This window comes from Choloepus didactylus, chromosome 1, assembly GCF_015220235.1.
Source record: "Choloepus didactylus isolate mChoDid1 chromosome 1, mChoDid1.pri, whole genome shotgun sequence".
Taxonomy (NCBI): domain Eukaryota; kingdom Metazoa; phylum Chordata; class Mammalia; order Pilosa; family Megalonychidae; genus Choloepus; species Choloepus didactylus.
In genome coordinates, this window is record NC_051307.1 from 64,472,564 (window position 1) to 64,496,639 (window position 24,076).

The window sequence follows — 24,076 nt, forward strand, 5'->3', positions numbered from 1 at the left end:
TTCTTGTTGCCCTTTAGACTTAACAACTGATATTTATATTGCCCATTTCTCTACATTTGCTTAATGTTACGAACTCCCTGTCCAGCCTTTAGTTGCCTGACTTGACACTCCTTCCCAGCCCTTCCTTTCTGAGTTTGGTCCACTTCCCATGTGCTCCAAAAAGCATGCTGAATTGACTGCCATTAAAGCACTTATTGATTCATCATAATTTTTATCTGCTTTTTGTTTTCTTTATTTTTAGAGCTTAGCACAATGCCTGAGCTATAGTAAACACATGGCAAATGTTTATTAAATGGACTAGTAAATGGGCAAATAAAAGAATGTGCAAGGGCAAAAGGTTTATTTAGAGCTATTACATTATAAGATTTCTGTCTTTCAAACTGCAGCCAACATGCAATCTGGAACTGGGTTGAAATCATGATCAGGATTCAAATGCTCAGCCACAGGGTTATCCCAAAGTAGATCAAAGGTAAAGGAGACTTCAGGTAAATAGTTTTGGAATAAGAACTAGGGTCACTGAGATCTGGAATGAATTTTGCACCAGAAAGCTCCAGAATTTTGTAGGGTAAGGATATGAAATACACACAATAATACAGAATAATAAGTTGTGATGTTTGTCTAAGTGTCTCTAAAGTGGAAAGTTCTGAGGAGAGTTTGGCAAAGAACAAATAACTCTGTAGTTTGTTCCCATCAGACATTGTGCCAGGAGAAGTCTAATTAGGAAAACGGGTTGAATCTTTGAGGCAAAAAAGCATTTAGAGTAATCCGTTGGGTCATGCCTATGCTTTTCTTGGCATTGACCAATTAAACTGAAATCAGAAAACTACCTAGGAACTTTTACCCTCATGGATTATTCTGGTAGCTGGAATGGCTTCTACTTCTGCTCTAATACCCATGAAGAGGTTTTGCTCTGTCAGGAATACTCCTGTTTGAACAGTTGAAGTTTCTTGAAATTAAGTCATTTTGTTTTCTCAACAATATTTATCTTCTCTGCCCTAGTTATGAGTAAAGAGATTAATAAAATTGGTAAGAAGTGATATTTCAAGTTATGGAAATAATATGATTAAAAAAAAAACTACTTTAAATTGACGTTCCTTTGCTAAACGTGGATTGTGGGGAATTCTTGCCAGATGTTTGTTTCGCTGAGTCCTGCATTAATTGGCATTCCTCTAGCAAGAATTCTAGTCCATGGTGTAATATCTCCTCTGTGGGCTGGACTTGGGTAACATTCAGAGAAGAAATGCTGAATGTTTGCTAGTTATGGCTGATAAACTATGGGAAAAATGCTTATCGCATTTATTCTTTAAACCTTTTTCACTGAACTACCATATATTCTCTACTCTAGGATCTCAAGTCTTTCAGAAGACATTCGTTTCTAAACTTTACATTTGTGAGGGATATATGACATTTCACTAAACTGACCACTGAAAATAAAGAAATAAACAACTGTCTCATTACTTCATCTAAAAGGAAAGCAACAAAACAGCATTATACTTTCAAAAAATATTTTAGAATGTTGAGGTAGCAAGTTTCATGTAGTTTGAAAACACAGTTTCTAGATTATGTATCAGTTATATGATTCAAAAGACTATTTTGATTCCGTTGTTTTGCCAAATATTCCAAGGATCTGGAATCTCCTACTGTTTTCTGTTTATGATCAAAATGAATTCCCTACTGGCTTTTCACTGAAAAAACTACAGACTTGTAGATCATTTGCTATTTGGAAAAATACATTATTTGTTATCTCAATAATCAACATGGGGCTGTCATTACCTGTTACGGGCTGTGCTGGAATTTTTTCTACCTCTGGTGTTTTAGATTCAGCAGGTAATTCCAGGGTTTCATTCTTAGCTAAAAAGTCAGAGAACAAAAAATTTACCTTACTTCCTCATAATACAACTCCAAAAACAACTCATTCAAAATATAATCAAGTCACAGACTACTGCATGAAACCTGTTCTGTTCTTATCCCTTCCTACCAGTCAGCCAATAACTTTATTCATTTCTGCCAGGGACAAGTATGAGCAGAAAGGACTCTTCAGAATTCCTTCTCACCAACCCTAGCTAATTCTTTAAGATCTAAATTGGCACTGGAATGAAGAAAAACATCACAACCTAATACTCATCCCTTTCATAATGTTTATAGAAGCCAATCAATTTTCAATCTATATTGACAGAGACATAAAACAGATCCCTACTCTGAGATAATTACTTTCAGGAACTATTTAAAATGCTAGAAATAGGTGTCACCAATGCTACTTTACTGCCTCAAATGGTCACGTGTGTGTTTTGGATTCATGTGTTCACAAAGTTGCACATCTTATTTGCACAACAGAAATCTTTAATATCATTTTAAAAAACCAACTTAGCAGAACATAAAGAAAAAAACTCTCTATCTGCAATAACTATTTTTAAAAAGACTACAGCATATATTTTGTGATAATTCTATTTCTAAAATTTCTAGATTTTATCAGAAACTGATGGCAACATTTTTCCTGCTTATTTTGTATCCACAACTTTTGTTTAAAAACCATTCTGATTGTTTGCACAGGAACAAACATTCAGATTCCAAATTATTCATGAGCTCTGATCCTGTTATTTTCAGCACATAACATAGGAGGCATTTTTTTAAAATGTGATATTATAAAGTTTTCTTTTAATGATCAATTCTTTGTCAATATCCTCTTCTCCCTCAGGATCCCTTTCTCACTTAATACTCTATGTTCTTGGAGGCTCCTGTCTTTTGACCTTTGGATCTAGACTTTCATAGGCAGTGCTCTGAATTGCTTTTTTTTAGTTCCTTGTATTCAAAGCATGCCCTTAGCTGGCAGTCACATTAACCTAAAATTAAGCTGTGAATGAACAAAAATGCAAACTATCCTTCCAAGGAATGTTTGTAATTTTTACACATCATTAATTCTTTATAAAGGTATACCATATTTCTAAATGTCTTTTCAAATATCGGAGAAATTGGTATGTGGAGAAGATACTTGAATGGGGGAATCTTTATGACTCCCTCATACCAAGCCAGGGACATTTTCCTGTTCTGCCTTTGTACAACTGCTATCTTGACCACAGGAAAATAAAATCCCATCATAACACGGCCTAAAACCCAGGAAATCCCTTTTATTCTACTGTTTTTCTGTACCTCTATTCAAAAACCGTTGTTTCCTTTAATTTCTGGCAGGCTAAGTCTTGGCTTTGGGGAATCCTTTGTATGTCCCTAGGAGATGTGTGTGTAATACTAGCTTTCTTGTTTATGTCTGCCATTATTCACACCATATGTTCTTAGAATGAAGGTGATGACACATCTTCATGTCCCATTATGGGCCCTGCTGGAATGGGGATTTATTTTTAGGATTTATCCCCTTAAAAATTTGACTTTACTGAATTACAGTGATAATTAACTTCAGGAAAGTTTATTTCTCCCTGGGTAGTGTAATGATCTGTTTAGGCCACACTCTTTTTGTAAAAACCAGTAAATTTAAAATTTCATTTTGTTTTGTTTTAGAAGCATAGTCTGTTAAGATGGTACATTATATAGATAGGATCTTCTTGGATTTACTGAACACTTTCAAGCATACTGGATATCAATTTCTTCAATGGGTAAGAAATTTTCCATGTGTTAAATTTGCCATGTGTTAAATTCAAGATATTTGTTTCTCCAGAAATGTAAGTTAAAGAAGATATTTATTATTTCCTTAGAGTTTTTCATCAAAATCATGTTCATTCCTAAAGAGTATCAAAGTTGCAGTAAGTCCGATTTTTTAAAAAAGGCAAAACAAAGCAAATCCACTGTTTAATCCTTTAAATTAAAAGGAAAAAAATTAAAAAGCTTGAATTGGTATTAAAGTAGCATGAACTTTGTGGAAAAAATTAAGAAATATCCCTCAAGGTTAAGGATTAAGGAATAGAACACTATGCAGTTCAAAACTGATAGCAGTGGTCTGGGAGAAAACTCTGCTAATTCTCAGTCTCCTTCATAAACCCTAGTTGTGTGGTTTTGCTGGACATATTTGGGGCCAAATCATTAAGATACTAGCCAATTTCTTTTTTCTTCTTCCAAACAAATCTTCCCCAGACACAGGACACAGTTTACAGGTTCTGGGTAGAAAACAGGGATGTGCAACAGTCCTGAACTGAAGGAATTTGATTTGGAAGCTTCTTGGTGGCACACTATTTAAATAATGTAGAGTCACAGTGTTTAGTGGGCGAAAGGGAGATGATCAAGTCTGATACACAGATTGAGGAAACTAAGCTCAGAGTCACTTGTCTACATTCTTGTAGGTAACTCACCCTAGGACCAAGAGGTATGAATATTTTACAGTAAAATTTCAAGGATTGCATAAAATTACAAAGATTTATTGGCAAATATTTTAATAAGAGGATGATACATACATTTTGAAAATCTTTCTAAAATTTTTCTAAAATTATGTACTTAAGGCTTTCCTCCTCTTTCTTCCAGGATATTCAATTTCCACTACCCCATGCTATTCTTTCCGTATTTATCAACAGCCCAAGACATTCTCCAGAGACATTAAAGGGAGAGTCTCAAAGTGTGGTCCCCAGACCAGTAGCATCAGCATCACCTGGGAACTTGTTAGAACTGCAAATCTGGGGCCAACACCAGACTTACTAAATCAGCAACTCCAGGGGTGGGTGCAGCAGTCTGTGTGTTCACAAACCTGCCAGGAGCTTCCGATGCTCACTGAGACCCTCTGCTGTAGAGAAAATGCAGAGCCTAAACTGATACTCAAATGCAGTGACTCATTCAGCCCAGTGACCACAATTATTCCCAGGCCTATTTTAAGCGGATTTTGCTTATCTTTAAAGTTGTCTATGTTTTATGATTTTGAAACACTGAAATCATATCTTGTTCTTTCTAGAAGCAGGAAGCAGTATCAGTCTCAAAGCATCATAATTCTAATAGACCTTTACATCAGTTCTCATTTAAAATCCCTATCCCCTGAGAATATAGTAAAATATAGAACACTCTATTTGAAAATTATATCTATATAAATCTGTATATTTTAGATGATTTGATAAATGTTCACTCTTCTTCCAAAAATATAAATATATTTACATATTTCATATTTTATGTAGATATAAAATAACCATTTCTCTATAGAATGTGTTTTATATGAATACCTCCAACACTCTAACCTCCCTGCCCATTCTTTTTACTTTGAGATTCCCAAATAACTTATTTACAAGATTCTTGGATATCCTAAGAATCTCAATGCTAGTACTCAATGACTACAAAGTCTGAATATAAACTTTGCAGCTTACCTAATTGTGTCTTGATTGCATCTGAAATCTCAAACATTATGGATGTAGGAAGTTTTATGGTGGTTTCATTAAGACCTGGAATAATAAGGTGGACTGCAAGAAAACAGAAGTAAATGAGATAAGGGGAAGAAAATGCATCAAGTCCTAAAATAAAGTTCAAAGCATCAGAGGCTAGAAACCATGAAGCTTAGCAATTTATTTTGTGTAATCAAGTTTAACCCAAACTTTAAGATGCTGAAAAAATATGAAGGTATCTTCCAAATAGAGTATTTTTCATATTCAGAATGGAACAACCAAAATCATCCTGCTTTTAATCCATAGACTCAAAATTGTAAAATGGACACTTATAATGTGTGGTGAATAAAGAATACCATTAATAACAATAACAACAACAATGACAATAATATTTTAAGAGATTGGTGCAACACATTTTAGATAAGCTCTCTCATAAATGCAAAAAATCCTGTGGGGCAGGCAGGGTGGCTGCCATCATTCCCACTGGGCATGGGTCAGAGCTATTTCTCAAAAAACCATGACAGAGGCAGCATCTCTTAGCTCCTAGTCTGGAATGGACACAATCTAGGAGCCTAAATACTGAAAGGAAATGAATCAACATCCATTTAAGGGCTTTACTCATAATGCAAAACTCCATAAGGGCCTTATTATCAAAAAATCACCCAAGTTGCTAAATTAAGGCATAGCTTTCAAGATTTACTCACCTAGTATTGTTCCTCCCAAGTGAGTCTTATCTGGGGATTTAGTTGAAGCCCTGTGAGTTACATTCTGAATCACTGTTAAAAGACAAAAAGACAATAATGTAGTCAGAAAAAATATATAGTCAGAAATCAGCAAGAAGCTAATAATGAGAAGCCAATTTGCACTGGAGAAGCCCTGGTCTAATTTTATCAACTGATAGAAAGTATCTCATAGGGCTGGCTACACAGCCAACAGAGAGATTGGAAGGCGTATCTTACCTTAACACCTGTGCCTTTAAGGAAGGGAAGTCAATTCTATCATAAATGTGTCCAACTCCTGGAGATAGGAAGGAAAACTCCAACTCTTCCCTCAAGTCAAGAGGAACTAGCATAAACTGAGGCAATGACCCAGTAATAAAAAATCTTTAGGTAATTCCAATACTAACCTGCTCTTTTTTTCAATAATTTTTTTTTATTGTGGAATATAACATATATACATAGAATTGATAACTTTCCAACTGCAATTTTCCAGGGATGGGCCTAACCTATTCTGTTTTGTGTTTTTCTCAAAATGTCCCAACTATTTTAAGAGCTCAATCTCCTCCATTAGGAAACTTTGGGGAAATAAGTAATAGAGTCATTTTAATAATTAAAGAAACCAGAAGCCAAAACAAAAACAACTGGATACTGAAATGAAATAAGACACTTTAATTCTTGAGACCTGGCCATCTTTACTTTCCCTAAAGTGACCACTAAATCATAGTTATCATTTTCATTAGTTCAAATATCCTGTTAATGATTTTCTTCATGTATATTAACTTAATCCTGAGCAAAGACACATATTCGACTTTTTAAAATTTAATACTTGCTATGGTCTTTGTCCGTAGTTATCTGACCAGTGTGACTTGCCCAAAGCCTAGCATATTGGTACAAGAGCCAAAATGATCTATTAATTTCTAATTTCCTAGACCATACTGGTTGCTTCAAACCTTTTCTGAAAAAAAACAACAATCAGAGAAATGTACAAAATATGTGCCATGCATACCTTGGTTAAAAAATATTTTACAAAAAGTTCTAAACACATACTCAGAGCAGACGTAAAAATTACCTTGCTTGATGATTGTAATTGGGATTATCTTTTTTGGGATATATGCTGGCTGAAAAGAGAGGGAGAAAGTCGGCTTTTGAGTCAATGTTAACTTGCCTTTTTTTTTTTAAACAAAACAAATCAAATCAAAGAACTGGAAGTAGCCCTTTATCTTCAGTGAAGTGTCCCATGACACTGGCTAAATAGTTGTAGATGGTTGCTGAATAGATCTTTAGTACATACATCTGCATCTGTGTCATTTGACTCACTTGGTTTTTCCTATAAATGTCCAAAGTTTTGACAGAAGCTATTTCTTCAGAACTTCCATTCATTTAGAAAACTATCTCATCAGCCCTTCCAGTCAAATGGTCAGTTTACTTAGAAACTGCCATGGAAAAAACCTAAATCCTCTGTATTGAATGTTTGTTTTCATTTCATTTGAAATATGACCCAACCAAATTCTGCCTTCATATTTCCTCTCAAAAAGATCTTAAGCCACATATTATCTTTTAACCAATCAAGATCTATTGTGTGATTGTACCCAATTACTGCTGCTGCTACCACAGACACCAGAACCACCATGAGCTCCTGACCCTCACCAAACATTTACTTACCCAAGAGGGCAAAGCTGAGACTCAGATCCAGACATCTATTACCCCAAAACCTGTACTCTCACTCTTTCTGCATGTATTTTTGCAGAAGGAACCTCAGAATTAGAAGGGCAGGGCCCAGGGGACTGTACTTACCCCTCCCTCAAATAGCCTCAGTATTCCCACCAGAAGTGTTGAATGTCATTGAGTGGCTTGAACCAGAGACAGGTTTAGTGTTAACTGAAATGGAGTCTTTGCTATACCTAAGTGCGAGGACAAGGATAAGACATGGGGACCAGTTAAGAGAACGGCAAGAAATATATTTAGGAGAACTGGAGTTGAGCTGAAGGAACAAGAGCTGATTGGAACTTTCTGATGCCTGGTTTAATCTGCATACATGACACAGACACTCCATGGATCAGATCTTCTCATAAACGAGGAAGTACTGAATGTGAGATATTTATCACATAGGCATTTACGATTGTGGGCAAGAGATGGGCTAACCTGCTGCTATTTTAATAAATTTAATAAATGATAAGTCCATAGAGTGCAAGAGCCACGATATCAAACATACTTTTGGCTATTTTTCTTCTGGTATTAAGGTCTTTATGTTTAAAAACAGAAACAATAAAAGCAGTTTACTATCAACAGATTACTTTTTTAAAGGGGTATTAATACCCATTGACTCAGTAATTCCCTCCTTAGCAATCAACAGAGGTTTTGTTAAATAAACCATGGTTCCAATTTTTGACACCTATTTTAAAAAGTGAAACAAATACGAAGGACACAAATTTGAATCCACCATATAACCCAATTCTATAAAAAACAGGTACAAACAAAAGACCAGAAGGTAATACATATACTTCTTTTCATACAGTAGTTATTTCATATAAGCTGATATTAATTAATTTTATTTTGGGTTCCTTTCTATATTTTCCAAATTCCTTGTGAGTTACCACTTGTGCTTCTGTTCTGCAAATTAGCTTATACACAATTAGTAAATAGGGGAATTACATCAATATGATTTATACGTGCTTTTTCTCAGGCAAAGAGGGAGCAATAGTGGAAATAGAAGTATAGCCTTCAGCAGTAAAGAAAAGAAATTCTCAATTCAGCTGTTACAGTAGCAGCAGCCATCATTTCAGCTTTATCATAAGAAAATTAAACAGGAGCACCTGCACACATCATCCCTCCCCAGAGAGAAGCAGCTTGACCTGGTGTGGATCCAAGCCTCAAGTGAATCTAACGGCAGCCCCATAGCTCAGCTCCCACCACTCCTGCTCCAGCAAAAGCATTGCCAGCATACCTCTCTTATTTCTGAGAAATTTAAATACCTGCTGTGGCAGCCTCCAGGCACAGGGGAGCCACCTGCTGGGGAGCCACATTATCTTCCAGGTACCAAAAATCATTTGCCTTAGTGCTGTGGCTACAGAGCTACAAAAGTTTTTGAATGAATGGTCTGTCCCAACTCTATTTGTCCCATGAGTCCTGTCATTTTTGATTCATGATTTTGCAGAATGTGAAGTTTGTTGAAGATGTTTATTACATGACAGTAGAAACGCCTACATGTTGCTGTGTTGATTGCCTTTGGATTGTGTTATACCAATCTGTGTTTCCTGTGCTTTAATGATTTCTTTTAAACAATTTTTTTGACAAGGACAAATGGAAAATATTTCAATGTTTGCATGAATGGAACAAGGTTGCTGTTCTGAATTCTTTCTTGAGCAGAGACCAATATTTTATTACGTTTACGACAAGAATATACGTACAATGTGTGCTGCCAAAAATAAAGAAATCATTTAGCTTCAGAATCTAATTGTTTCTAGACCTATAATTTCTCTTTCCTAATTTACAACTTTACCAATGTATTAAGGCTGGCCTAATGAGCAAGCAGCTGCTTCTCTACAGGTAGATTTTAAGGAGCATCAGGGATGTCCTGCTGCCCATCATGTCTCTACCAATAAAATACACATTTCAAAATTTTTTCCTTATATCTTCTTATGAAATAAAAGAATAGGGCAACTTCTGTTACCTGGATTCATTGAGAATTGAAATGTTGTGATAATTCCAAGAAAACAGCGTTTAACCAATTGTAACGCCATTTTAATTGAAATTTTTTTAGGCACAGTGTTTTTAAAAAGATACCACTAACCCAGACTTTGGTAGGAACATCTGTTAATGTGTATTGGAGTCACAGGTATAGGCAGCGTGGGGCAGGGTGGGGTGGAGAAGGAGGCACTGAAAGCTCCACAAGCTGCTGCAGTTTCTGGCTGTGTCCACAAACACCACCATGGCACCAGTTTACTTTCTGAACCATTTTCTTATTGGCTCTCTTTTCTCTGCTGCTTGCTGCCTCCTGTATCTGCTGCAAACTTCTATCACCACCTCCTTCCTAACACCTCTCCTTCCTCCCTTCATTCAGCAAATATTTTTTTGAATGTCCACTAGATGCCAAGAACTAAGTATATTTCCCTCCCTCCCTATTCATAAATGCTTTGTTTTATTTTATTTTCTGAGGTTTGAGACATCCTGCCCCTCAAGAACCAGGCTGTACTGTACTATGAGCAGGATGACTGGTTAAGGGAATTTCTCTGGGGATATTGTGACTGGGTATCCAATTGGTGAGGCTCAATAGAGAAAGGATGCTAAAGTGTTAGTGGGCAATGCCCCTGAATATAGACTGCTTTATACTTATGGTAAAGAAAACCTGGGCTTATTTAGAAATAACAGCAGCATAGGATGGGGAACTTCCTGATTCACCCCATAATTATTTTGAAAATTAGTTTTAGTAAAAATAATAGTAACACAAGGACGCTATCCTTTTCACAGGTTTGTCAATTTGGCATTTTTGTGGTGTCAGAATATTCACTGTAGATTTAACTATATTTTTGAGCCCTGAGACAAAGAGGAGCTGCCCATTTGGGGAGTGGCTTTAAATCAAATTTCAATGGCTTAAGAGCCAAATCACATGACAATAACTTGGGCATGTTACATTCTTGTTTTAATTCATTTTTAGAATGTTCCAACGAAAGTTATAAAACATTCTGATTCAATCCGAACGTCTAGCTAAATGTGAATCTAATGTCCTACTTGCAAAAGCTTTCAATTTCTGATCAGCTAGGGAGGAATCAGATAAATACCCTTGTTGATATTTAAGAATTGGTACAACAAAGGCACTAGCTAATCAGAAGAGACCCTGCTACATGAAACTGATGCTGCAGTACTGGGGTATATCAGCTGAATGGCTTAGAAGCATGTATTACAATATGTGATGTGCCCAGATATATGAAATGGGACTGCACTTAACATTTAAACTTTCAACCTAAATATTACTTATCTTTTAAAAAGGGTAGCCTTAAGTTCAAATTGTTTTTCCATTTCAAATACTTCCTTCTGAAAAGTGTTAAAGATTGTTTGTTGGCTACAAAGTTTAGGGGTAAGCATGTATACATGAATGAAAACATTTTCCAATGTTTCTTTTGACTGAAACCATAAAAGTAAAAAAGAAATCTGGAATTAACATCTCGAAATACTGCCTTCTAAGATTAGTGTCAGAGAAGGGATGCATGAATATTTGAATTGATATAAACTTTACTTGGATTAAAATGTACCTTTAAAGTATAAAATCAATTTTCAGAATCATTACTAAGTAGCCAAGTAAGATGGTAAAAATAATCGTGAGTGGTTCCTTTTCAACTGCCCCATGTTCTAGAGCCATCCTAGAGTGCAGATGTCAGTACTGAAACATTTTTCTGCTGTCCAGAAGGTAACAGTGAAGAATAAGAGAAACCTTAAAATATCTTTTCAATGAATTTGGGTTTCCCTTTGGAAACACAGTTTCAAAGCATAGCTCATTAGAGCTGGCTGGAGTTGGGGGTACTCCACCTCACAGCTTGAAGTGATAAAATGCCTGGCCCTGGGTCACAGATGAAGGAAGTTTGCTTCCTGTCCCCTGCTGTCATGTCTGTTTATGATGAGAAAAAGAAATGAAATTCCCTAGGAATAAAACAACAGTCTTCTTCCCAATCTTTCAGAGTAACTCATCCCAAATAGAATATTCTGCCAAAAGGAAATGAATTATTGGGAGATGATAGCTAAAAAGAATGAAAAAAACTATGACATCATTGAGTCACATGAAAGACAAAGCATGACAGCCAAGAGGGCAGGAGATAAGATATACTTCCTAGGTAAGGATTCACAACAAAGAATAAAGATTATCCTAGAAGAGGGAGAAAGAAACGGTTTTCCGTGGTTCCCCCGGACAGTACAGCAGGTTTACCTTTCCTATACAATTTATTGGACTTAAGACAGATAAAAGTAAAGGGACCCTGGAGAGTAACACAATTCCATCCACGGTATGAGACCAATTTGTTAGTTATTGAGAGATAAGATATAACCTAATCAATATAAAACCTTACTGCAGATATACCATACAGTAAAATAAAATATACATGGATTAGAAAACTAAAAAAAAATGGGAAATATTCATTTGCTTTCTGACTAGGAAGATGCTTTCTAAAATACAATGCAATTAATGATAGGGTAATGGAAAAGACAAGCTTTGATTAGGCAAATTTGAAGACCCCTGTTTTAAAAATTCCTGTAAACAAAATTAATTGATAGCAAATGTGAGAAAAATGTTTCAAGATGATATCACAAAGGTTCTTTAATTTATAGTCTTTCAAGTATTCAATAAAAAAAAATGAAAAATCCAATAAACAAAGAACTGGAAATAAAGGTAATTAAATGGAAAATACAAATGGCTAACAAAAAGTGAACACTGCTTTATCAATAGAGACACAGAAGCTAAAATAACCACTTTAAACTATTATATTAGTCAAGAATATAGGGATGGTAATACAAAATGTTGAATATCAGGGTGCTATAGCAAGATAACTCTGATACATTACTGCCAATATTGTAAATTGGTGCAAACTTTCTGGAATATAATTTGACCATACATATTGAAGAGTCTTAAAAATGTTAAGAATCTGAATGGTTAATTCCACTTCTAGGTATCTATCATAAGGAAACAATCATAAATGTGAAAAAACATTTATGACCATAAATGTTCAAAATAACATCAATTCAATTAAAACAATCAAAAATAACCTAAATGTCTACAAATTGGAAACCAATTATGTAGATTATAATACACTTAAATTGTGGGAAACACATCAATTTAATTATTTTTATGAAGAGCATTTAATGGCATGAAATTTGCTAATGCCATTTTTTGTCTAAGTGAAACAATAAGATAAAATTACAGATACAGTATAATTTCAATTTTGTGAAGAAATCATGCTTAGAAAAAATTAAAATGTGAAGTTTATAATTTTGTTAACACTTTTTTGACAGTGTTATAGGTAATACTTTCCCCATTTTTGTACGTTATAAATCTTTAAATACTGGGTGATTAGGAAGAAAAAGCAAAATCTCTGAAAGGAAGGAAGAAAGGAAGGAGGAAGGGGAGGGGGGAGAGGGAGAAGAGGGGGAGGATGAAGGAAAAGAAAAGAAAAATTGAAGCCTGGGAATTTATCTGCAATTTCCTTTCTGGTGTTAAGATTTGAAATATATCTAAATACTTTCCTAATAATGACAAAAATCTGATAATAATTTCACAACCTATACACTCTTCTGCCAAATCAAACAACAGAAACATTTGCCTTTCTATTTTATCCAAATCCATTTTTTAATCACTCAAAAAATAATCCTCCTTTTTTTTTTTTATCCCAATGAAGTATGTGTTACTTTCCTTTTGGACAAGGCTACATGATCAATGGAATATTTAATGGATTATTTATTTAGACATTAAAAGATATCCTTCCACATATATCATGCATACATTGAATAGAGCAAATATGCAACCAGGAGGACAGATTCTGACAAGACAGAATCTTGACTGTAGGATGTTTTCCTTGCTGGATACTTCCATTACACAATGTAAGAAAGGGTTAAGTTTAGCTTTCACATAGAGACAGCACAGAATAGGGAAAATGGCGGCAGAACCAGCTTAAACAGGCCCTGTGGTAAAGGGAAGAGAGAGAGAATCTGCACCTGCTCCTTATATGGAAAAGTAACCATGGTTACTGGAATGTAAAGAGATATGGGGTAAAATCAGAGGCGGGAACTCCCAGCAGGAAATTTAAACTGAATGAACTCTCTCAGATAGGCTGTACAATTCAAAATCTCAATGATGGGCTAGTTAGCTCTCTCGGATAGGCTGTAACCTCTGTAGTACCCAGCCAATGGGGAAACGGGAGGGACTTGCGCATTAGGAATAGTAGATTAAAAGATTGCCATGTACTTCCTCCCACGTGCCAGCTCACCACCTTTCTGGCTGTGTGCCCTGTCTTGCAAGATTGTAAATAAATTCTTTTCTCCTCCAGAACCCAGTGAGCATTTATTCCCTTACAGGTACTGCTTTATTTCCGACACACAACAACCAAAGTCAGCATCAAATTCATCTCTTCTCACCTAAGTGTATCCTCTACCTGCTCCGTGACATAATGCCATTCATTTTATAATTGAGTATGTGATTTTAAAAGGCAAACGTTTCTGGGATGGCTATAACAATGGTTTAAATTCATACTGGGTACTACATAACTGAGAGCAGATTTTGAAAAGTGGAAGAGACCATGAGGACTGGGTTACTGAAGTGAGAGAGAAAAGGGAGTGTAGACTGGGGAGGAAGTATCTAGCACATAAAATATACAAACGTGCTGAACTGAATAAAGCCTGAGCATGTTAAAAAACCAAACCAGTTGTCTGTCATTTTAAAAAAGGGGTGGCTCTTTCTGAGTAGAAAGTGATAGGAAATAGAGAGGAAAGTATTGAACTGTTGCCATTTAGACCGTGTTGCCAATTCACCCTTGAAACATGTTATATTAAAACAAAAAACAAAAAACAAAAAACAATGAGAGAAGCTAATAAGCATAACTACAAAACACTTAGACTTCCGAAAAGCTAGAATAATTATTGAGTCTCAAAATTTTAGAAATTCAAACAAATTACAGATGATCTGGTTTCATATTTCCATCCTTTTTCTTCAGAAAAACAAACCAATTTCTAAAGCATTAAGGGCTTTATCTAATGCCCATAACTAGTCAGTTAATCCAGTTTTAGTACCTCATAATAGGACTGTTTTCTTATTTAAGTTAGAATACAATGCATATACACCATTAAAAAAATTCTTGACAATAAACTGGTACATACCACTGTGTGGACTTGGTCATAGGTACTTTGGATTTTCCCATTCACTTTATTTTTACCTGAACAAAGGGAGAAAATGGCATTTAAATTCTCCTTATTCCTAAATTAATTCTAACTAATCATTATAAAGAGAACTACAGCTCCTGCTGCTTCTCATTTGCACAGGCATATTATTTTAATTCCCATCATAGCAAACACTGATTCCAATGAAACATGAATGCAGGGTTAACACTTCTATTGAGCCAAACTTTCCATTCTCAACACTTGCACAAATGATTGTTTCTTTGGTTTATCTGGTGTTCATAATCTTAGGTCAGGGATTTACTGAAGTGTACTACAATGGCCAATAACTTGATATCAATGGATGTATCAAATAATTAGTTAATCACTTATTTAAAAAATTTTCATGCTGGTGATTCTGAAATATCAATATTCTATAGGTTCTGTTCACTTTTGTATTTTCCCAAATTACTGGAGCATGAGAATTAACTCGTTTCATATTATATGATTAATAAAATAATTAGCAATACTTATCGAAAGTTTACTGAAACAAATAGTTCCAGGTACTTACTTCCAACCACTGTCTTATGATTGAAAATCTTACTCCAAATTCCACCTTCTACATTGTCTTTCACTCCAAATTCATAAACTGTATTGGGCTTTAAATTTTCCACAATTGTTTCAGTGGCAGGACAGAGTTGAAAAATCCATTTCTTTTCCTTATCCTTTTCTCTATAACGAATTGTATAAAATCTGTTGAATGAGCAAAATAGAATGCTATAAAATCACAGGGAGATTCAGAATGTTATTTCATGTTTCTCAATACATCACAGACTTCCATCTACTCAGAAGACTATATTTAACATTGATTTCTATTCAGATCTTTAAAAAAAAAAATCTGCAGAGAAAATTTTAAGTATTGCTCAGTTTGTACTTTAGTTTTAAATTTCCAATTGCAAGTTAGGGTCTGTGTGGCTCCACAGCTATGGTCTGACAGAATTCTAGACCTCTTAGTTCCATTATTTGCTACTTTGCAAAATAAAAGATGTAAAACACTAGGTATTCATTTTTTTCCTCCAATTATGCACAGAGCAAAACATAGGCATAATTTTATGAACACTTAACATTATAGTTTCATAATATTATGAGATTAAAGCATTTAAACTCTGGGGAAGGCACATTAGAAATCACTTTGTTCAATTTTGTAAAAGAAGAACTCAAAGATGCATGCAGGATGCTGAATTTTAGGGGTAAAATTTTCTTATTTTTATAAAAATGAATCAAGATCAGTAGCCAAACTAAGGGTGCAATGAGGAAAATCAAACGGCAAATACAAGATCACTGTGACATATCTGCCTTGGGCTTCATAATACTCAGATTTCATATATGACAAAGTAGTAAGATTTCCCACCACTATCTTTCTTCTGCACCTTTACTATGTGCTAGGATTTACATATATTATTTCATTTAATTGTCCCCAAAACATCTTAGGTGGTTGAAATTATTAATCTCATTTTACAAATGTGAAAACTGATTTTCAGAAGGATTACTTAACCTGCCCAGCATCACCCTCCAGCTAGTAAGTCAAAGAGTCAGAATGAAAAGAAAGGTTCATCTGATTCTGAAGAGCCTCCCTAGCAGATTAGGATAGGGGATTTCATTACTGCTGTACAATCATGAGAATGAATGAACAAGATCTACATATATCAATATGGATAGACTTTATAAACAAAATATCGAATGAAACTAGAAATTTACATAATGATGCATATAGTTTCATATCATTTATATACATTTTAAAATACTTGTGCACAATATGATACCATATATCGTTCCTGGTATTGTAAAACTATAACAAATGCTGGAAGGATTCAACATTTATGAAAGTGGCTCAGCTTCCTCTGAGGAGGGGAGATGGAAAGGGAATTAGAGGTGGGACAACAGATAGTTAAACTTTACCTGCAGTATTTTTAAATAGACATTTTAAGTAAATAGAATAACAGCTATCATGTCTGACAATGAGAATATTTAGCATTTCTCCCCTACCCCAACCCTAACAAAATTAAATAGATTAAGATGCAGGTCATCTGCTTTTCTTTTAAGTTTTAAAAAAGTCATTCATTTCCTCATGCGACAAGCATTTATTGGGCACACTTTAGCTGCCAAGCACAGTTTTTCGTCATGCAATAACAATCACCCAGAATCTCTGGGAAACAAGGACAGGACAGACTACATACTTCGTAGGACCTAGTGCAAAATGAAAATGTGGGACCCTTTGTTCAAAAAGTATTAAGAATTTCAAGACGCTGACACCAGACATTAAACCTTCTAAGTGTAGTGCCTGTGTTTAATAAGTACAGTCACAGAGTAGCAATCAGCTTGCTTCTTTCTAATAAAAGCTGCTCAGAGCTCCAATCCCCCATTCCCAAGTAGCAGAAGACAGAATGAGTGAAGGAGGCTGTTGCAACCCAAGCACTAACTGCTACTGGGAACATGCGTTATAGAAAGCAAATCCTTCATGTCCCGTGAGTCAAAACATCAGCAGTGATTTCTGAAACATATTTCTTGACAAGTTTGTTACATGAAATTATTGCTGTTGGGTCCCCCCTACCCTCCTCTGCCCCCCACTCTCTGCCCTGGCTATTACAGACTTTAGAGCAAAGCGGAAAGCTAAAATTGGACCAGATGGGCTACTGCAATTATGCATCTCTAGTACAAATACATTTCTGAGGCTGTCAATTGCTTGCATGATCCAGGAGGCCCACTGCAAACAGAACTACCAAAAGCCCGATTCAGAGATTTCCAAAAAACTTAATTCCACATCATCTTGCTGTGAATAAAATAGAACAGAAATGCTCTGCTCTTTTTTTAAAAAACAGAAACTTACATATATGTTAGAAAACTTCCAGTCTGTAAATTATTTCTATTTTAATCACAAAGCATTTACAATATCCTCTCATACCAAGTTTTTCAGGAAAAATAACTGCAGGCAGCTAGCCCTTCTCCTCTTTTTCAGTCAAGTTTACCCTTATCAATGATGTCTTAATAGATACTGTATAATCTAAGCAAATTCTAAATTTTAAAGGAAATAGTGAATGAGGCCACTTAACTATACTTAAGTAATGTGCCAGTTTGGATGTATTATGGCCCCCAGAATGCCATTATGTTTGATGCAATCTTGTGGAGGCAAACATACTGCTGTTGATTAGATCAGAATCCTTTGATTGAGTGTTTCCTTGGAGATGTGACTCAATCAACTGTAAATGAAATGTCTGATTGGATCATTTCCATGGAGGTGTTACCCCGCCCATTTAGGGGGGGTGTTAATTGGATCAATGACGTAGTATAGAGCAGTTCACAGAGGATGTCAGAGCAACCGAGAGTGACATCTTGAAGAGGAGTTGCAGCTAAGAGAGGACAAAACGCCCCAAGAGCAACATTTTGGAGAATGCCATTTTGAAACACAACCTGGGAGCAAGCGGATGCCAGCCACATGCTTTCCAAGCTAACAGAGGTTTTCCAGATGCCAATGGCCATCCTTCAGTGAAGGTAGCCTATTGCTGAGGCCTTACTGTGGACACTTTATAGCCTTAAGGCTGTAACTTTGTAACTAAATAAACCCCCTTTATAAAAGTCAATCCATTTCTGGTATTCTGCAAAATGGCAGCATTAGCAAACTGGAACAGGTAGTAATGTAAATTTCCCTTGATTTTAAAACAAAATGTAGGCCTTGTGTTAACAAATAGTGCTTTATAATCTAGCACACAGTAGGTGCTCCATAAATTTTTGTGGAAGAAACTGGATAGATACTTAGGTGCTCAGAGGGTCATTTTTAAATTAAAACATAATTACTATATAATGGCTGATAATTCAATCACCAAAAAATACTTATTTAACCCATTAGGTCAACAATTATATTTTGCAATATTTCATTGCATAAGGTTTTACTTACCAAAACACAGCACTCTTATGCAAAGAAACAATGCAAACTGGCAAAACGCAAAAATGTCTACATTGTACATTTGCAGAGAGTTTAACGTTTTTATTTATTCTTTTCAGTTTATCCATACAATAAACTTGACCAAGAGCAGTACAAGAATTATCAAAGAAAAAGAAAGGCCCCAAAGAGCCTACAGTCTGATAATCAGTGACAGAGACTGGCCAAATGCTATTTTCTGACTCCTAATTCACTGCCTTTTGTACTGCACTGGACTGTCTTTTACCAAGGTGCTTGGCAAAGAAGATGGAAAAAGATGAAGAAAATGACTCAAAATGGAAGAAGAGTAAAGGGAACCAGACTTCAGTCTTATTTTTTTGCCTTGTTATCTATTCATCACAGCATATAGTCAGTCTTCTCATTGCTGTTTGAGGACATCCAGGATCAAAACACTGGTTTCATCTTGTTCTGTGGTTGATTAAATTTGGGCCCAAAGGCACTGGGAAGAAACAAGTCTATTGAAAACACAAATAGCAGCTTGTGAATGTCCTCAGATCAGATCTCTGGAAAGACTGCCATGGCAATTTACATTTTAAGGGCAATAGTATCTTACATTCTAATTAAATGGTAAGAAGTCGTTGAGGGTAGTAGATGGTTCAACTGACATTATTCTGTGCTGGCACCTCAGTAATAGTCTCAATGCTGTCAGTAAATGTTATTATAACTTAAGTCTATTCCCCTCAAATGTAGTGGAGAAGGCAGGTAGTGAATGGCATGGTTTGCAAACTAGTCAATACAAATGACCTCTAGGGGCCTCTTCACCCATTTAGATATCAATTTTATTTATTGAAAAAGAAAAGGGGGTCAAACTGGTCAATCTTGGAGATCATTTCTCTTTCTAAATGTTTATTCTGGCAATATAACAGACATTCTACTCTAGTAAAACACTTAAGAGAGGATATTTGAAGATCAAAATAAATGTAGTCATTCCACCAGCTAGCCTGGCTTCATACACATTGTTGACCATCTTTTTGGGCTTGCCATGCTTTTCTTTGCAATGCTTTTATTTCTGTGCAATCAAATTTTACTGTATTTCCTAAACTTTTCCACACAATTTTTATTCTCTTCACATCAAAGGACACTTCCTAACATCCCCTTTGTCAACGTCTTGCTTCTTGCTTTACTGAAATCATGACAGCTAATATAAATTCTGCTCCACCTCCTTCTTCACAAAGAGTATCTCTACCTCCACACTCTTCTTGCCCCTCTCTGATTGTAGGCAAAGTATCTCTTATCCTCTCAGAAATAAGTCTCTTGGTAATTTTATTCCATATCCTTATTCCATCAGCTCTTCAACATTTCTCTTAATTCCTCAAGGACCTGAGTCTAAAAGTTATTTAAGTATTTCCCATTTTATCAAAACCCAAGTCAAACCTTCTTAACCCTGCCACTATCTTTGAACACTTATAAGAAGGTTATTGGGGCAAAACTTCTTGGTATCAAACCCAATGACTTAATTCTCCATTAATTTCACAGCTACCTTAAAAATTTGTTCCTATCTTCTCTCCTAAATCTGTTCCTTTTGTGATCTCCATTTCTGTTTACTTCACATTCTCTTGAACAACTTCTCTCCTCAAGTTCGATTACCTGTTGTTCTGCTGCCAGAATGCAAAACACCAGAAATGGATTGGCATTTATAAAAGGGGGTTTATTTGGTTACAAAGTTATAGTCTTAAGGCCATAAAGTGTCCATCAACAAAGGGTACCTTCACTGGAGGATGGCCAATTATGTCCAGAAAATTTCTGTTAGCTGGGAAGGCACCTGCTGGCATCTGCTCCAAAGTTCTGGTTTCAAAATGGCTTTCTCCCAGGACGTTCCTCTCTAGGGTGCAGTTCCTCAAAAATGTCACTCTTAGTTGCTCTTGGGGTGTTTTGTCCTCTCTTAGCTTCTCTGGAGTAAGGGTCTGCTTTCAACAGCTGTCTTCAAACTGTCTCTCATCTGCAACTACTGTCTCAGCTTCTGTGCATTCTTCAAAGTGTCCCTTTTGGCTGTAGCTCCTCTTCAAAATGTCACTCACAGCTGCACTGAGTTCCTTCTGTTTGTCAGCTCATTTATAAGGCTCCAGTGATTTAATTTAGACCCACTGAGTGGGGTAATACCTCCATGGAAATTATCCAATCAGAGTCACCTCCCACAGTCGGGTTGGGCACATCTCCACAGAAACACTCAAAGGTTTCCAATCTAATCAACACTAATATGTCTGCCCACACAAGATTACATCAAAGATAATGGCGCTTTGGGGGACATAATACATTGAACTGGCATACCTATCAAGTCCAGTTAAGTCTTCCTACATGATTACTCTTGCATTTGCCCTCTTCTATGTTCCTAGAGCCCCTTTCCCAATTGAGGCTGTCATTATTTTTGTACTCTTGTAATAATTTTTAAACTGGTCAACTACTAGCAAGCCCCCCTTTATTCAGTTAACATCACCCACTGCTGGCTGATTTAAGCTCAAAAGAGAAGTTTCTAGTGATTTTAGTGTTCTCTGAAATGGAATAATTTACATGAAGGGGTAATTATAATATACCATAATACAAAATACTAATATTGAGAGGCAACAAGAAGACTAGAAGCAGGCACAATACCATTTGTTGAGTGCTCATGGCATTCCAGACATTGTATAAAGCATTTTATGTGTCATCTCATTTAATTCTAACCATCCTATGATATTATTACCTCCACTTTAAGGATGAGAAAACCAAGATTTAAAACATTTAAGTAATTCATCCAAGGTCACTTAACTAATAATAAAGCAGAATTTTGAACTTAAGTCAGTCTGACCAGAATTTGTATCTTTAATCTTTATGCTATGTTGTCTTCACTGGAGATGTTCACTGTAGACTCTGGATGGGAGATGTTGCAGGGGAGGCTCAAGAGCTGAATGAGTGAGCTACATAATTTTTAAGTCCTATTCCTGACAATCCACTTGCTTATTCATTTTTATATTTATTGAGAGCTACTATTGCAAAACGTGATACTAGGTTCTATGTGAGACGGAAGACTAATAACTTCAAGAACAAGCTCACAATATAGTGAGGGAGTCAGGTGTGTGTATGTGTAGGAAGACAGGATGGAAAGCAGATAGTGCTGAGTGAGAGCTGGGTATGGTGCTCTCGGCTTTAACTTACCAAATGGGAATACCACTACGTTGATGTGGTCAGGCTGCATTTTAAATCCTTAAAATTATCCCAGTGGTGTAATTTAAGGCAGGGCAACGTACCAAGTCTAGGGGATGCAAGCTAGGCACTAAATCTCACTTTAGGAGCATGGAATATATCACAATATATTCCTTGAGAGATTCTAAGACTTCTTTTACCAGGCAGTGCAAAGCTAGTGGAGATTCTTCAACAGGTGAATAAAGTTGAACAGAGATAAAGGAAGCTGTATTTATCTGCAGTGTAGTTTAGATTTGAAATAATAAGAGGATGAATCATGAAAGAAACAGAATGATGAAAAAGAAAGAAACAGATCAGTTATATTTCTACAAAAGAATTGATGAGACCAGTCTCCATGTAGGATACGGGTGCCAGGGAAAGTGAAAATAAATATCAGAGATGAGTCTTCAAATTTGAGAAAAATGTAGTTAAAGTGATAGAAAAGGAGTTCATCTAGCAGCACAGAAAATACAAATTTAGTTTGAGTTTGAGGTATTGATCAATGTCTCCTGGTCATTTTAGTGCAAATATTCCATAGTCAACTGAGAATACAGTCTTAGAATTTTTGTAATGGGCCAAGGTCAGGAGCTCAATATTGGGAGTCATCTATATCTGGGAGCTTGTTTTAAATGTAGAATCTCAGGTTCTTGCTCAGGCCTACAGAATCAGAATCTACATTTTAACAAGTTCCTCTAGGTGATATGAATGCATATCAAAGTTTGAAAAGCACTGGTCTACATAGAAATGATAGTTGAAGACAAAACATAGAATCAATAAGGAGGATACATAGATGATATAAGTGATACAAGAATAGAACCCTATCCAATATTTAGGAGGTAGGACAAGAAGTAAGCAGGAATGATTAGATGGGTAAGAGGAAAACCTAAGTAAAAATGTCAAGGAAAGAGTTCCAAGAGTAGAAGGATAGCCAACAGGGTGAAATTCCACAGAGAAGTTAAGGAGGATGAGATTTAGCAATTTTTTGATCATTGTTGACCACCACAAGAAGTTTCAGTGGAATGATACAAAGTGGATGGAAGTCAGTGAAAGGGAATAAGGATTCATTGGGTGGTGCAGAAGTCAAGAATTTGAGAGCAGATCACTCTGAGAAGTTGGGGAATTAAGAAAAGAGGTCAAAAAGTAACTTGGAAGATAGAACAGCATCAAGAGGTTTTGCTTTAGGATAGGGAAATCTTTAGCATCTTTGCAAGTAGAAGGCAGGCACTAGTGGCAGTAAAGGGGCAAAGGATGTCAGAGAGAGGAGGTGACTGGGGAAACAAAGGCTGAGAGGATGTGGAAAGAGATGGGATCATGAGCACTGCCTGAAGTCAGAAATGCGTTCCCTGGGAAGACAGACAAGAAGAGGGATAGAGAGAAAGATAAATTTGGGATGAAGGAAAAGTAAGCTGATGGTGGATAGTCTAAATTTCCTCAGAATTGTGGAAGCCAGGATAGACTGGAGTAGGGAAAAGAGCCAGGGTCTGTAACCAGGATGCTACTGCCAGGATACAGGATGAGGTGACAGTACCGGGACTGGAACCACTGGTGTGCAAATGGACGTAGAGACAAGGAGACAGATATGGGTACTCTTAAAGATCAATACAACTTGGTGCCTCGTAAACTATAGATGAACAGTAAAAAATGACTACAATTTCAAATTAGGGCAAGTGGAGAATTGTTCAAGACTTCAAAAGAAAAAGTATGAGTTTGATTTTGACATGTTGAGTTTATATCTCATGTAGTGAGATATAAAAATGAAATGTTCAGTGGACATTTCACTGTTTATTCAGTCATTCGGGATATATTTACTGGGGGCCTACTATGTACCAAATGCTGGCCCCGGGACTGGAGAGAAAAGAGTGGGCAAGATCTAGGTGGTTCTTGCCCTCACAGAGCTTAAAGTTTATATGGCAAGACAAATGGGTACTCAAGTATGGGGCCTGATCAAGCGAAAATTCACAGTAATAGAAAAATGCATGTTTCTTAGAAAACTTGTAAAAAGAAAAGAGAGAGAGAGAGAGAGAGAGAGAGAGAGAGAGAGAGAGAGA

The 24,076-nt window shown here is 36.0% G+C and overlaps 1 protein-coding gene across 28 annotated transcripts in view; it reads right to left on the reverse strand.

Moving 5' to 3' along the window:
- Window positions 1–24,076, reverse strand: part of LOC119532323 (ABI family member 3 binding protein) — a 277,976-nt gene that overhangs the window by 128,390 nt on the left and 125,510 nt on the right. For all 28 annotated transcript variants that reach the window (XM_037834649.1, XM_037834668.1, XM_037834802.1 and 25 more), the window contains exons 5-10: window positions 15,444–15,625; window positions 14,876–14,931; window positions 7,092–7,140; window positions 6,008–6,079; window positions 5,289–5,381; window positions 1,774–1,851 (exon numbers count right to left, since the gene is read on the reverse strand). In XM_037834649.1, the coding sequence (XP_037690577.1) occupies window positions 1,774–1,851; window positions 5,289–5,381; window positions 6,008–6,079; window positions 7,092–7,140; window positions 14,876–14,931; window positions 15,444–15,625 (530 nt within the window). The remainder of the gene's footprint in view (window positions 1–1,773; window positions 1,852–5,288; window positions 5,382–6,007; window positions 6,080–7,091; window positions 7,141–14,875; window positions 14,932–15,443; window positions 15,626–24,076) is intronic.